Below are 17,013 nucleotides of genomic sequence, written 5' to 3' on the forward strand. Positions count from 1 at the left end.
CATGAAAACAATTCTGCGTTTGACGAACAAGTGCGCGCACACGCAGGTTCCCTCTCCGCCCACGGGAGCGCGCAATGTGACGTCATCGCCTTGCCGCGCAGTGATGATGGCGGTGCGTGAACGCGCAGTTAAAGTAATGGCTGCTCTGGAACGGCGGGTGCCTTGTCTCGATGATTTCGTGGGCCAAAGCTGGAGCGTCTGGACGGAAAGAGCCAACCTGACAGCATCGGAGGGTGAGTGAGCACTTCGTCGCCGGTATTTCTCCATCCACCACAAATAAGTCTCACGGATGTGCTTTATTTTTCGTGGAAAAGGCACGGCATCCCCAACCATGTTACCCAAACAAAGAACCTGCCGGGTCCTAGTGCCGGCCGGGTTACGCGCTTGCGCCCTCTCTCTCTGATGAGTGTCGTCATAAACGAACGTGTTCCGTGTTCGTTTTGTCTGGAACTTCAAATGTAAGAAACGCACTCAGTCTGAAGCCCCGGGTCTCCTTCTGTCGACGGGCACATGATCAAACCAGTCAATAGTGCTGGAATCATTTGCAGGTAGTTTTTATTTTGGCCCCACCCACAGAAGAGCTTGTGCTTCACAGATGAGCAGTTCATGGCACAGATTGCATTTTACATTAAACATCTTGGGGAATAAACCCTAAACAATGGGTTAGATCTCCTGTTATTACTCCCATTAAACACCACAGTATGCATAATTCAATACATGTCCCTTTTCTCACAGTATAGAGCCTTCAAGACCGTAACCATTCTGGACCAAATATAGTCAACCTTAGAAGAACCCATCATAGATCTGAATATTGGAGGGGATGCGTCCTTCTCAATGTTTACGGCCCTTTGAATTGTTAGTTTTGAAGGTTGGATTTGTATAAGAGCCCATAACCCATTATGTACTATTGATGATGCTTCTATATAATGGTCATGTTTTAATATACTCTCTCACTACACTTCCTCCATTCGTTTTTCATAGGGTCCGATGGAGATGAATACAGCAAGAATGGCAAAAAAACGACGGAAACCATGACACTGAGGAAAGAGGGTAGGCGTCATATACTTTCCGTTGATTTCATAGGTACAGTGGTATTAGCATGAAATGAACCCATTTAGTGATGGATTGATATAGAAGCTTCTTATATGGCTGTTTTGAGATGGTCGACATTAACAAATGTGGTGGTTCAACATCTATAAACATTCTTATAAATGTGTAATAAACAAGTAAATGTGTTATTTTTTTCATTCAATATCAGTTCATTTAGATTCAACAGCTGTTATTACAATGTTATATAGGGTGAACCCCCAGTTTAAACAGTGCAATTTGCTTAAATTTATCCTTTCAGCAATTATCAGCCATCAACCACCATTTTCTTTCAATTTTGGCTTAAACCATTGAAATTCCCATTCTGTAAACCCATTCTAACATACTGTAATTTCGTTCTTGTCGTAAAACCCCTTATAATTAACATTTTTCTAATAAAGATCATTGGAGTTTTCCAATTGACCGTTTGCAAAGACCCGCCCCCTTTAGTTACTGTTGCCTTGTCCAAGCCATGGCGCTCTCACACCACACACATTCTTACGTAGAGAAAATACATCACAGAGCAAAGAGGACACTGACAACACGCCGACAGACACGACAGAGCAAGTTACTTTTGATATGAAACAGTCTCAACTTTGAAATTGTCATTTAAAAAAAAAGAAATTTAAACAATAAATACCGTTTTGTGGCTCTTTAATGTGTAGTGCCTCAGTTAAAGCTGCTTGTAAACCGATTATCTCTTCCTTCTAGTTCATTGATGCGCATGACATAAACGAACACTAAAAGAAATGTTGTTTCAACCGCGGAAAGACATCAGTACACACAGTTTTTCCAAGTTCAAGTCCACCAACGTTAATCTACTAACTCTCCTGACTGCTTTGTCGGACAAAACGGCAGATTTGGCGATGTGATTGGTCAGATCGCCTGTCAATCAAACTTGCAGCGACGGGTGAACTACGACAGAAAGTAGTGGTCAACCTATATTTGCTTTCTGCATACAATACCAATGGGGTAGCTAAGTCAATGCGCACAATATTTGGTACATGAGACATACAAAAAATTGCTGACATTGAATGAATGCTTATTATATGAATATAGTGGTACTCTAACGTATTTTATGTGGTTATTAGCAACATGTATAGTCTATAATTTATATATCATACTCAAAATATATATCATACTCAAAATCAACAATTAAAAAAATTACTGCGAGCCTAGTCTATTAATACTTTTTCTTTTTACTTAATTGTGCATGCAGACGTTGCTTTTGGCCAATGCCAATAACCTTAAGATAATCTAAAAAATTTGCAATATTTTATTTTTTAAAAGTTTATTTTCTTTTAAGTAAAACATAATTTGGTTCATTTTTGTGATGATAGTGTGAAATTATGACTAGTATGAACTGCCTTAGCATGTAGAATTAATTTCGGTCGTTCTTTCTGGAGAAAATGTGTGCCTTTTAGAAACATTTTCTGTAGTTTGAGTTTTTGAACGGCGCTAATTCGTCGCTATTGTTTAATACTACAGATATGTCCATCTTCGGTCATTATCCTGGGCACGATGACTTCTTCCTGGTGGTGTGTGGACACTGCAGTCAGGTGGTAAAGCCTCAGGCGTTCGAAAAGCATTGCGAGAGGAGACACGGCCCTCTGGGTAAGCTCTATGCACACCTCCGCTCCACCCCACCTCCGCCTCAGCAGCAAAGACCTCGCCATGGACACACCCCGCCCTCCCACGGAACCTCCTCTTGGAGTGGCAGGAACCAGAATGTCGGACCCTCACGGGCGTCTCCGCAATCTCCCTCCACGCCGCCTCAATTCAGACACTCAAAACCCCCGAAAGATGGAGTTTGGTAAGATTGATGAATCTGATCCTGCTATTTTTTTAAGGGATCGTTTGCCCAAAAATGAAAATTGTCGTAATTTTTCCGTTCCAAACCTGTAAAACTTTTGTTCATCTTGTGAAAATATTTTTAGTGAAATCTGATAATGTCTGTCCATCTTTTGAAAGTCTGTTCATCCAAAACTCTGCCGTTCAAAACGCTTATAAATAGATGCAAGTTTAATCCAAGTTTTCTTCACAATCACTTTATACAATTAACAGTTTTAATTTGGGCTTTTATTCACATATTAACAGTGATCATTGACATTGACTGTACTTGCTTGACGCGCAAGAAAAAAACTCATTGGTTCTTGTGGAAGCAAGCCTAACAAAAGCCTAAATTAAGTATGTTAAGCGATCAAGTCTCTTCAGAAGACTTGGATTAAACGGCTAGATTCATATGGATATCAGGGCTGTCAATCAATTACATTTTTAATCGCGATTAATCACACTTTTGCTGTGTGATTAAATCACACACGTATCGTGAAATTAAGCATACTACATTTAGCTCATTAAACACATTAATTTTGTCATTATTTGCTATATCCAGCAAAGTAAACAATCAGATTGAAGATTGAAAACTGTATTTTTTCCAAAAGGACACCAAGTAACCAAATATAAGGAGTCCATATAATTCTAGTATATAATACCATGAGCGTCGGAACCAGGACCCACCCACTTTTTACGATCAATGATATTGGACCCACTCACTTTTATCGTCTCTAACTCAGCACATGTCTGTCTACCTACCCCTAACCGATAAACACTTATTAAACACATGCTAGACGCTTTATTTCCACTTTTATAATATTTTCTTCATTTTTATTGAAAATAAATGCCTTTCCGATCTGATATGTGATGGGAAAGGGAGTAGAGTGAGTTCGGCAAAAGGCGGATTCGAACCTAGGGTCGATTTGCATCAACTTGATGTCATGCGTCTTACCCCTACACTATTGCCGTTCTTTATGATAGTGGTTTCCGTAATTTTGTCTTGCCCAACCAGATGTTTAGCAAACAAGGCGATATACAGACGCAGATTCACGTACTTCTGTCATTTATTTGCGTTAATTGCGTTAAATTATTTTGACTCGTTAAGGACTTTAAATTACAGCCCTAATGGATATATTTTATGTTCTCGTTTTGGTTGAAGAGACTTTCAATGGAGAGACCGAAATCTCAGATTTCATTAAAATGTGTGTTCCAAAGATGATTGACCGATGAATGATGACCTAATTAAAAATTTTTGGAAGCATATTTTTTTTAAAAGAGTGTCTGAAGTGTAAGAACCTGATAACTTGCGGTTGTTAGCAAAATATACAACCTCTATAATTCATAAATTACTATCTTTTCCCCAGGCACTCGCCTTCAAACTCGAGTCATTCAGAATCAGCTGTTTTTAAGCAGCCCCCTCCCATCGAATCCACACGGAGCTCCCCTCCCCCTACTCACAGAGACCCCCCATGGCCGCATGGAGGCCCGTCGCCCAATCGGCCTTCCTCAACTGAGAGGCCTCAATCCCAGAGAGGCGAGGCTGCCTCGGCCCCTGTTGCCTCCGGACACCTCCGTGGGCAGAGGACGTACAAGATGGTCTCTAGTAAGTCTTGACTGAGGCTCATCATAGCCAAATTAGACCTGATTTATTATAGACCTTATGTAGCTCCACCCCTTTTCAGCGTTGCGCTCTGTCTTCCGGTTTGTATTTCCTCAGCATGTAGGCAAGATCTTCCGGATTTATAAATGAACAGCTCATTTCAAAATCTTCCCAGTCGACTGACATTTATGACATCTGCTTCAAAACATTACAATGCTCACAATAACTTTCCTTAATGCTACAATAAGTAAATCCATTTCGTCATCTAATTAGAAAGTGATTCCTTAGAAATATTCAGAGATACTGCAAAAACAGAAGTTCAAACACAAAATGCACTTGTTTCGCTGGTGCATAAGGTCTATACGATTTGCATTTGATAATCAACACTTGGCTACGTTTGCATCCACATTTTCAATTATTTTTCCCATGTGCATCCTGCTGACTACTTTGGGTGTACAAAAGCTGCATCTTTTTTGTTGTTTTTTGTGGTTCCTGGCATGCCTAATTATTAATCAATATGTATAATCAGCCCACAAAGTCATGTGATAAGCAGTGCCTAGAAGAGTAAATCTAAGCATAAAACCAGAAAGGTCCTTAAATGCTTTATGGAATTATGGTGAAACCAAATACACAGTCATGTGAAGAAATTCTATGGTTTCACGTATCAGGACCTAATAAAATCCTCTGGTACTTGGCAGGTCTTTAAAATTAGGTAAATACAACCTCGTATGAACAACAACACATGACATCTTACACACTGTCCTGGTTTATTTAACAAATACTAGGCCAAAATGGGGAAGCCATGGGTGGTAAACGAAATACACCCTTACTGCTGCCATATGAATTAAGCGTTAAGAGGGTAAGTAGCAGTCAGGCGCTGCTATTCAAATGGCTTCGATTTAAATGATCATCAGCAAGTGTGATCACCTCTATAAAAGCAGAGGTTTTGGCAGTTTGCCAAGGAGGAAAGACAGTGATCTGTAATTGTTGCTGAACTTGCTGTCATCAATCTAGGAAGGGTTATGAGGCCATTTCCAATCAATTTGAAGCCCATCATTCTATAGTGAGGAAGATTATTCACAAGTGGAAAACATTCAAGACTGTTCAAGGAGTGGATGTCCCAGCAAATTCACCCCAGGATCAGACCGTGCAATGCTTAGAGAAATCGCAAAACACCCAAGAACTGCATCTCAGACTCTAAAGGCCTCAGTTAGCATGTTAAATGTTAAAGTTCATGACCGTACAATTAGAAAAAGACTAAATGAGTATGGCTTGTTTGGAAGGGTTGCCAGGAGAAATCCTGTTCTCTCTAAAAAGAACATGGCAGCATGTCTTAGGCAAAGCTGCATCTGAACAAACCTCAAGACTTCTGGAACCATGTCCTTTGGACAGACGAAACCAAAGTGGAGATGTTTGTCCATAATGCACAGCAAAATCCAAACACAGTATATCAGCACAAACCCCTCATACCAATGGTCAAGCACTGTGGTGATGTTTTGGGCTTGTTTTGCAGCCACAGGACCTGGGCATCTTATAGTCTTTGAGTAGACTATGATCTCCTCTGCATACCGCAGTATTCTAGAGTCAAACGTGAGGCCATCTGCCTAACCGAATTGGGCCATGCAACAGGACAATGATCCCAAGAACAGAACGGCTGAAAAAGAAATGGCCCAGTCGAAGTCCAGACCTCAACCCGATTTAAATGCTGTGGCAGGACCTTAAAGGAACACGCCACTATTTTTGAAAATGGGCTCATTTTCCAGCTCCCCTAGAGTTAAACGGTTGAGTTTTACCATTTTCGATTCCATTCAGCCGATCTCCCGGTCTGGCGGTAGCACTTTTAGCATAGCTTAGCATAGATCATTGAATCTGATTAGACCATTAGCATCTCGCTCAAAAATGACCAAAGTCTTTTGATATTTTTCCTATTTAAAACCTGACTTCTGTAGTTACATCGTGTACCAAGACCGACGGAAAATGAAAAGTTGACTAGGAACTGACTTGGAACTATTCTCTCATTCCTGCAAACTTTTTTTTTTGTTTTTTCTCAAAAATAGTGGCGTGTTCATTTTTAAGAGAGCTGTAGATACACAGATGCCCACAAACCTCTATGAACTGAAGCAACGTTGTAAAGAAGAGCAAGCCAAAATCTCTCCACAACGATGTGAGAGATAGTCATACAGAAAACGATTACTTCAATTTATTGCTGCTAAAGGAGGTTCTACAGGCAATTGAATCATTGTGTAATTTTGTCATTCATGGCTTCTCCATTTTGGCTTTATTTTTGTTAAATAATGACACCGTAATGTCACGTGTTGTTCATCTGAGATTTTATTTTCTAATTTTAAGACCTGCTAAAGATCAGATCAGTATGTCCTGTTACATAAAACCATAGTATTCAAAAGGGTACTTTTACTTTTTCATGTGACCATATACATAATATAATAATAAGAATTATTTTATACTATTATATTGTAATAAATTCAGAAGCTAAGAGAGCCATTGTTATACAAGTACCATCCATAGACCACCTAGTCCTAAAATCATGAATTTGGCCATAACTTTTCTTGTGTTTCTGCAGAAAAAGAATGTGACCTCGACAAGCACTGTGGTGTGTTGGACCCCGAGAGAAAGAAAGTTTGTACTCGACTTCTGACCTGCAATGTGAGTTGACCACTACTTTATCTAACCTATTATCAGTGTGCAAATCAGTGTTATCAGTTTCTTATTCATAGTCAACATGCATGAAGGACTGATCTTTATTCAGGCAGAAGCAGAATTATTTTTTTACTGGCCTGTAGTAGTAGTGAAAGTGTATCTTGCCATCAGAGTGTTGAAGCCCTTCACTGGACGCTGGTTTCAGTGTGTAGACGGACAGGAAGTTCAGCCGACATGACTAACAGGAAATGGGGAAGGGATTACAGGATAAGCCTCTTCATTTGTGTAGCATGGCTTCAGGTTTTTGTTAATTCAAAAGAAATTGTCTGTCTATAGGACTGGTCAGTGTAGCTAAACATGTATACCTTTCATTACGTTTTTTTTTTTTTTACTGAAATATTGTAATGCATGATAAATATTTCACAGTAACTTGCATGACAATTTTTGAGTGATCTATGACTATAAAAGTATTTGAGTGATAAAAGATTATTAACGCTTATGAGTTATGAGATGAGCGACTGTGAAGCTATCTATAGGAGTAATAAAAAAGCACATTAAATGGCCTAATAAAAAGTGTATTAAAATCATTGAGGGTGAAAACTGAATTTTGTAAAGCGATTGTGAATGTTTGATTTGTTTTTAGAGGAACTTAGGAACTCAAATAAAGGAAGAATTTGTCTTGCTTTACAGCTAAATTATGTTTTTCAAAATCCAGGGCATGGTGCTACACAAGTGTTATATAAAATGTTTTTTTGGCCATAAATTTAGAAAAAAGCATTGTTTGTGTTGTGCAGTCATCAGGGTGAACGCTTCCTCTAAATTATTTATTCAAACTACACAATCCCTTAAAGGCTTTCCGCTTGATATTCTACAAAAGCCAAAACCACAATTCCTGTCCTCATCAGATCAAACCAGTTAGCATATGTTTTATGAATGAAAGTGTGTTGCAGGGTTTCAGTCCAAAAAAAACCATCATCATCATCTCTCCTCCAGATTCATTCCATTCATCAGCGCAGGAAGGTGCAAGGCAGAAGTAAAAACTTTGACCAGCTGGTGGCGGAGCTGAAGATGAGTTCGAAGGCTCGTGATCGTGTATCTCAGGCCCCGGAGAGTTCAGCAGCTCCGACTGTAAGCCCAGAACCTCCCAGAGACGCACCTGCACCGCCTCTCTGCCGGAGACCTCTGACCAACAGCCCTGCATTTAGGTTAGAAACATTAAGAAAAATCTCTCTCTCTCTCTCTCTCTCTCTATTTTACTTTTAGCTTTTGTGTTTTGCGAATAGTTACCTGTAGTTTGCGGGAGTCATCTCAAAAACATCTAACTGTTTGTGTGGCAGAACACCCACATTATCTGAAAGTGTGGAGGAGGATAAACCCCATCCGGAGGATGGCAGCACACGACCACACTCTCCTCTCACCCAGGCCCACATCTCAGGTGATGAGAGCGAAGGAGAGGGGAACGATGACCTCCCAGACTGGCACTCATCTCCATGGCACCCCAAACCAGCCGCGGTACAAACAAACACTTACACAGTGTCATCTAGCATTATTATAATTATGTAAAAGCAGGCAATAAGAGTTATAGAAGTAGTTAAGGGCACGCCTGAAAAGAGTGGCTTATGTTTGATGAGAGTGACGTAAGGCTGTTAAGCAGGGCTCCAGTCTACGACCTAATGGCTGCATTTTGCAACCTTTTTTTTCCTGCTTGTGCGACTAAATTTTGTTAGAGGTCGCACTGGTGCCTCCACCACGGTGCCCAACTGATAAGAGCCGCCATTTCTGTTACATATGAGAAACGACAAACGGAAAGAAAGCGGAACGGAACCGCACTACTCGTTTGAGCTGCGCTGTGCGGACTGTTTATCAGCTCGGAGCAATAATAGACAGCGCAGAGCAAGCTCATACACGGCCAATCTCGATCAGGTGACATCGTTACTACACAGCGCTGGGAGATCCAGTGAGAAAGCATTCAAATTCGCCACAGAATTAATAACCTCGCTACTGCGAGATCTAGTGGGAAGCATTCAGCAAAAATTCTCTGTTATAGATATCAGATCAAACAGCGCTGACGTGGAAACCAGGTGAAACATTGTGTCATGAATGAAGTTCAGGGGTTTCAGTCCACAAATCATAAACATTCACCATGGATAAATGCAGTAACACCTCATGGTATTGTGGAAGAAATGGTAGAATTTTTTTTTAAATTTTTATTTACGTTATTCATCTCAGGGTTCGTACAACCTTTTGAGAGTGAAATTGAAGCACTTTTCAAGGGTTTTCAAGTGCTTCACACTTTTTCCAGCACTTAAAAGCTCTAAATATTAACCAATTTTAATGTTATTTTCAATGTGATGATTTGTAAAGTTTAAATGTGTAGGTCTAGCCTGACAAGCCAGACCCACATCAAGATGTTGGGTCTGGAAACTCACCATTGACAGGGTTCAATCCGAGGGGCGGGATAAACAAAGCAAATTCCCTCTGCACGCAATTGGATAGCACCATGAGTGCCACAACCAACCAGAGCAAAAAAGAAGGTGAAGCCGAGCTAACGTTAGTTGATAGACTTTCGCCGTATCCGGTCGGCAAAACTTCGAAAACATCTTCTTTTCTTAAGAATGACTTCAGTGCCGTTCTTTTCTCAAAGAAAAGCTTAACTCCAAGTCTTCCAGAGTCGCGGCCAAAGCCGATTCAAAAGGCTGTTAGTCAGCTTTGTTTACGAGTAGCACGCAGAACCTGCGCAACTCTGCCGTGACGTGCCATCATTATGTTAAGCCCGTCCACCGACTCTACACACGCTGTGATTGGCCTGACCAGAGTTTGGTTTTTCCAGCTCTCAGGTCTACCGAGAGTTGCTAGACTACACTCGCGACAAAATAAATGTTCTGCCGCTAGGGTGCGTCTAGATTTCTAGGCTAGTGTAGGCCATTTTGTGGCAAACAAGAACTTTTATTTTAAAAAGACATGAAATTACCACTATATCCAGTAGGTGGCAGCATAGGAGCACTTGTTTCCACTCCTTAATTATGGAAACAAGTTGAAAGTCAAAAAGTCTCATGAAAAACTAAAACTTATCTTCAAATTGTGACTGAATTGCACATAAAACAAGTAAAGAGCGCTCCTTTTATTATCACTTAAACTGTCAGTTAGTTCAGTATGATGCTATAGAATCTGCATTTCAATTCAAGCTCAGTGCTTCACTGTTACGTTTCCAATAAACAAACATGTAATATTATTAGTAACTGCCCTTATTAACAAAATGCAAAACAATACTAATTTCATGATTAAATTAACTGATACATTTTTCTCCAGCGCCACCAAATCAGGTGCTGGCGCCACCGACGCTGGTGCCACTGCTCTCAAATGTTAGCCTGGAGCCCTTCTTTAATGAAAAGGTTGTGCGGAAAGCCCTTATATGGAGATGGTTTGGGTGTGTTTTATTTAAATGACCTCATGTATGCAGTCGCTCGGAATTAAGAACATTAGGTGGAGATTTTTTTGTGAGAAGTTATCCTGTGCATACAAATATGAAACAATCCACACAATCATTAGTAAAGGATACCCGTTGTCTGTGGTCTTTAAATACTAACTCTTTATACAGTCTATATTTTTGAAAGAAAGAGTATTAGTGTTAATCCTTGGCTTTTCCCCCATAGCTTTGTTCATTTGGGAGTCATTCTCTGGGTCACGGCGTCTTCACTTTCGATCGACGATTGCACCATCTACGGTCTGCCATGAGTGTCATGGTGGAGAACCACCTCAGCGCACATCTGTGGAAGTAAGAACCTCGCTATCATAACCGTATGATTGTCATAGATGCAAACAGTGTGGTCACATTAACAAAAGGCTCAAAAGCATTTCTCCCAAAACACGTCACAAACATGTCCTAGTAATACTTCACCCTGATGTCAAAAGGAAAAAATAAGAAATTATATTATGCATTGTGAACAAGGCTTGTTTTAAATTTTTGCATGGTTTATATAAATTAAGGACCTTTTTTTTTTTTTTTTTTTTTAATTTGCGTTACTGTAATTAAATATTAAAATAATGTAAAACATATTTAAATTATATATTTAAATCTAACTTAAATTGTTAAGTATTTATTTATCATAGTACTCTTTATTGTACTTGTCTTTTTTTCTGTTTTTAATAATTAATTGTATTTCAGCAATGGGAATCATCATTGAGGTTGAGATTCACAAAACCAGTCACAAATATGTCCAAGTAATATTTCACCCTGATATCAAAAGGAAAATATTTAAGGACATTTCTCAAATTTGCATTAGTGTAACAAGAAAAAAACATTTAAACTATATAATTGTGTGACCTTCATTTAAACTGGAAAGTATTCATTGTACTGCCTTTTTTGTGCTTATTTTAATAATTGTATTACAGCAATGAGAATCATCATTGCGAATGGAGTAAAACACCAGATGATACAACAATAATAATTTTTGTTTTGGGGGAAATGTGCTTAAAGGCTTAGTTCATCCTAAAATTTATATTATGTTGTGGTCCAAAAAATCTTTTTTTTTGGGGACCACAAAAGGAGAATAAAAAAAATGTCCTGCTTGCGCTCTTCCATATAATTGCAGTGAATAGCGCCAGCATCAAACTTAAACCAGACTGATCCCGTGCGACTCATGCTGTATATTCCAAGTGTTCTGGGAGTCGATAGGGTTTGGTGAAAAACAAACCAAAATGTTACGTATTATTAGGGCTGGAACAGAATATTCGTTCGATGGGTTGGTATTTGATTTTCAAATTTGGGATTCGAATATTCGTTGTTGTTTTTCCGCACACACCTGGCATCCCCCTCGAAGCGGTTCTCATTCGCGCTTGCATATGTTTACATTATAAAATCTGGCGAAATGCAATACTATTTTTTTCAATTATTTTATAGCCTAGCAGTTTTTAAAGGTGAACTATGTAGGATTTTTGCAGTAAAATATCCAGAAACCACTAGGCCAGTGTTATATATTTTGTTCAGTTGAGTACTTAGAATATCCCAAATGTTTCCAACTATTTTTAAATCGTGAGAAATTGCTATTTTAACCAAGGAACCGGGACGTGTGAGGGAGTCGCCTGTCGATTGCGTCATATCTGCGTCACCCTCGGTTTCCGGTTTTATTCAGTGAAACACTTTACTCTCACTGCAGTGTGAACAAGTGTCATAGCAGCCGCCGAGTGAACGCCATAACTTCCTTTTCAACACACTCAGATATATCTAATACGATAAACAGAGTTGCGTTACCTCACTCATGACTGGAAAAGAGGAAGTGGCGCCGGCAACCGTGTCATAATAAAAGTCCCGCCGGCGACTATGCCATAATAACAGTCCCGCTCTTCAATCGCTCCAGCGGCCTTGCTCAGCTCCACAACACTCGGTCCTGCTCTGCTTCACTACAGTAATGTTAATAATCGCATACATGAACATGATTTCTGCCCGAGTCCTATCCTGACTGTTTTCCACCGGCTGTGAGGTGAAGACCACATGTCCCAAGATTCTGCGCTCAAACGTGGCGTCATCAAACTACGCCTTTGTTTTGAACAGGCGACCTCTAGTGGACGGAAAAGTTACATAGTGTAGCTTTAATAGGATGGACAGTTGAATAGGAATCCAACCTCATTATACTTAATATATATATATTTGCTTCTTCGTGTTCCCTGCAACAGAGTATTCTCTGTCTAGAGCGCACAACTGCATGAGCTTATATGGAAGAAGCGCACGCCTGAGCTTTCAGTTTGGGTTAATCTGCGTTGGTTTGACTTTGTGGAAAATGGAATAATATAATCAAAATGTATTATCCTTTTTACCCGTTAGGGATGTGGCGGTGTGAAAATGTTCCCTCACCGTCACATTGCAGTGCTTGTGCTCTGAGCGGCTGTGAACGAATGCAGCCGTGCGCAGTTTACTTTCGGTTTGCCAATTTGGGTTGCGGTTTTCTTGAATTGTGGGTTCATTAGCCTATTATACTTAATGAAAAATACAACAACAAAACAGTACAATGACAAACTCCCTTAAATAGGCGCTTTTACATTTCGCTTTGAAACCCCATCTTCCGCGATCATCTTGTCTGTCAGCTCCTCACTCTCGTGATGAATGAGATCTGACTCCTGCTGCAGTTTGTGCTGCGACTCTCGTTCAGCTCACACGGCACGTTCAGTTTTTAATTGTAGTTAATCTGTTCTCTAACTGAAATGATTTTTACTACTATACTATGTGTTTTGTATCACTACTAGTTCAGTGTCCGTTCTCGGAGCATATAAGCCCTGCCCCCGTGATTCCTGCCTTTTATTAGAGAGAAGAATATGTTCAGCCCCTTCCCTCCGAAGCTTCGAATATTCTATGTGGATTACTACCGAAGCTTCGAAGCTCAAAAAATGGTATTTGGATCAGCCCTATGTATTATTTAACGAAAATCCTGACCTTGGCCACTGGTCTTCTGTGCTCGACTGCGCGTTCTTAGCGCCACAGTTCACTCCGACTGGCCCAGAAAAACACACAATCTATGCACTTTCTTCTCTGAGGTTAATATAGCCGGTGTGTTCGTCGTTATAAGAAGTTATCGTGTTTCCCATCTGTCAACTGTCATTCTGACTGTCATCAGTCAAACAAAGTTCCTGTCTGGAGATTCAACTCTTTTTTTGCGATTTCTATGCGTTTGGCTCAGGTTAATCTTGATTTCTTACAATTTGTGTGCTTTTTCTTGGTGAGTCAGAGTGAATAATAGTCTCATGAACACATGCTGAGCACCGAAGACCAACGGCTCTGGATTCTCGTTAAATAATTCATTAAATTTCTGTCTGTTTTTCACCAAACCCTATCGTATATACCCCCCGAACACATGGAAATATATGACATGGGATCATACTTTTGCATCTTTTTTAAAAAGCTTGATACCGGTCGATATTCACTGCCATTCCTTTTGTGGTCTAAAAAAGAAGGGCGTACAGCATTAGAATAACACCAATGTGAGTAAATGAGGACTTCATTTTCATTTTAGTGTGAACTATACCTTTAATTTTAATGAAAATACACAACGTAAATGTTTTTTTGTCACTTGCTTTTGGGTGAAATTGTTCTTGACACGTGTCATGAGATTCACTCACTCACAGATTATGTGCTCTGAGCCTGTTCTTAGATCCATTAGCTTCAATGTATTTCTTCAAGGTAGCTCTAAGGTTAATCTCTGTTAGTTAAAGCTCTTCAGACCCTAACAAAACCTTTGTCTTTCTGACAAAGCTGTGGCTTTACTCCTTGTACTGCATGTGAAAAGTGAATGTTCTTCTGATTTTTTTTTTCTTTTTTCTCCTGCTCACAGAAAAATACCTCAAGCTTCAGATCCTCATTCCCAGAGCCCCCCAGCCAAGCCTGCAGCTGTTCCTGCCTCGCCTTCCTCCATTTCCCAGCATTCCAAACAGAAAGCAGGAAGTCACAACCCGACTTCTCTCAAGACTTCCTTCTACTCTTCCCACGGACCAGGCAAGGAGCCAAACCCACAGAGTTCATCCACCAGCAAGGCTTACGGTCAGTCCGAGAACTCTGCGGGCGGTCAGTCCACAGCTCCATCTTCTAAACTCGGTCGGGCTCCTGCTCAATCGGGCCCCGGTCGGCCCAAGAATCCGGTCGGCCGCCCCAGCAAACAGCAGATGCGTCTCAGGGAAACGGAGCGGACGTCCACGACGGACTCCTCTGCACTGCGCAAACGGAAAGCCTCTTTCCAAGAGTCGGACGCTGTCAGCCCGGACAAGAATTGCATGTCCCAGAACAAGGGGCGGCCCCTCATCAGCAAAACGCCACCGTCAGCCTCTCACGGACAAACTAACGGCTCGCTTTCGCCTGGAAGCAAGCCGCGTCCCCAGCTCACGCCTTCGGATTCCCACACGCCCTCCTCGTGGGCCTTTAAAAGGACTCACCCCCCAGCCCACCATTCGGCGCCGGACGCTGCCCCGCACAGCCGAGGAGTGGACTCAGGACTGCATGGCAGGGTGGCCAGCTTTGATCACAAGGGTTTGGGGAAGAAACGCAAGAGCAGCGGCTCCTCTCCGCCCTCCAAACCCCACCGGCTGCCCACCTCCCCTCATTCCGGCTTCTATCCCTGGAAGGAAAGCAAAGGGGCGGGACTCTCCATAGGAGGGGAAAAGAAACTCAGCACACAAAAGGTGAGCAAATGTTTAGTTTTGTTCATTTTTAATATCGCTTTCCACTCTAACTCTTGAGCTAATACATTTACCAATAAACGTGTACATGTAGGCCAATATTTGCATGCACGAGTTGCACATTGTGCGGACACCATTTTTGTCCAGGCTGTCATACAAAGAAAATACGAACACATGCCAAAAAGAGAGCACCAATGAAATCTGAATAACTGATTATGCTGTAGTCATTGAATGCTTTTGTTTTTCTATGCATTTTTTTTATTCTATGCATAACCTGTTGCTGTATTTTACCCATTTTTTGCCAAATCATTTTGATTTTAAACCAAGTTTAGTGTTTAGCTCTACCCTCGTATTTAAAAAATATAAAATATTTTCCTCATATTTTGATGGATTAATCAAACGTGTAGGGTTAGGGTGCAATTCGGTTAATTCCTCTTTCTGTTGTTTCAACATCATGTACAAATTCTGAAGTTTTCATAATGAATAAGTGTACTAGTAATTATGTCGATATCTACAGATTTCTCTTGCAAAAATACATTATGATGATAAAGTTTTTTTCCAATAAATGCTGTTTTTTTTTTTTTTTTACTTTCTATTCATCAAAGGATCCATAACCATAGAGTGCAACTATTTTCAACATTTGATAAGAAATGTTTCTTGAGCAGCAAATCAGCATATTAGAATGATTTCTGAAGGATCATGTGACTGAAAACTGGAGTAATGGTGCTGAAAATTCACAGGTTAAATTACATTTTAAAATATTCAAGTATAAAACAAGAGACTTGCTTGCATATGCAATATTGGGTATACTAGGTTTTATCATATTAATTGTTTTGTCTTCTTTTTCTGCAGCCAAAACTGCACCACTGAGAGTGCCAGCCTTACAAGCCACTAAAAGAGCGAGCCCTACGAACTCTACCATATAGAACTATGGACGCAGGACTCCGGATGTTTGAATTGTGTATGCGTGTGTGCGCATGTTTAGCTACTATGAATGTCTGTCTGTCTGTGTGTATGTATGTGGACGTGTATGAAACAAGATGGGGGAGTGAATTTCTCTGTGAATTCAGAAAATACCTCAGAATCTACTGAATAATGCTGCTACGTAAATGTTGTTTATAAAATGGATTAAAATATTCTTTATACTCAGCACTATGTCTGTCTATTTCACACAATGTTTTGTTTAAAAAGACTTAAATTAAATTATGTAAGTACATGTGTATACACACAAATGTATACATTATATATGCATGTATACACAAACATGTACTGTATACATCGATACACACAAACATACATTGTGTACATGTTTGTGTATACGGGATGTATATGTAGGTGTGAATGTATACACACAAACATATACATTGTATATGTATGTATATAATATTTATTTTTTATAAGCTCATATGTCTTTGCAAGTCTTTTTAACACCACTGAATGAAATGTATATATGCATGTTTTGGTTAGTTATTGGCCCTAAAATTTAATCGTCTTGAATGTACTTTTTAAAAAATGTAATCTCTATAAATTTTTATCCATATCCAGTGACCATGAAACACTGGAAAAATAATGGAAACGCCTTTTCTGCCAAGGGTACAAAAATGGCCAAAGTTGGTTGTGTGAAAACGGGTTCCCGTTTTCTCCTGCTTTGTTTTTCTCACTTTTGAATGTCTTGC

The 17,013-nt window shown here is 40.0% G+C and overlaps 1 protein-coding gene across 2 annotated transcripts; it reads left to right on the forward strand.

Annotated features, from left to right (window-relative positions):
* Nucleotides 1–103: 103 nt before the first annotated feature.
* On the forward strand, nucleotides 104–16,488 carry atxn7l2a (ataxin 7-like 2a; the record flags this gene model as incomplete). Of its 2 annotated transcripts, XR_013818572.1 has the most annotated exons (11): nucleotides 104–233; nucleotides 982–1,050; nucleotides 2,575–2,899; nucleotides 4,284–4,522; nucleotides 7,101–7,183; nucleotides 8,171–8,382; nucleotides 8,515–8,689; nucleotides 10,831–10,952; nucleotides 14,500–15,340; nucleotides 15,943–16,077; nucleotides 16,190–16,488. XR_013818572.1 is itself a non-coding variant. In XM_079844513.1 (10 exons), 10 exons carry the CDS (start codon nucleotides 104–106, stop codon nucleotides 16,205–16,207), a joined length of 2,214 nt encoding a protein of 737 aa, XP_079700639.1. In that variant the 3' UTR covers nucleotides 16,208–16,488. The 2 variants fall into 2 exon arrangements, 1 of the variants encoding a protein (XP_079700639.1); XM_079844513.1 differs by lacking the exon at nucleotides 15,943–16,077.
* Nucleotides 16,489–17,013: the final 525 nt, after the last annotated feature.

The sequence above is a fragment of the Gobio gobio genome, assembly GCF_949357685.1.
Source record: "Gobio gobio genome assembly, chromosome: 19".
Lineage (NCBI taxonomy): Eukaryota > Metazoa > Chordata > Actinopteri > Cypriniformes > Gobionidae > Gobio > Gobio gobio.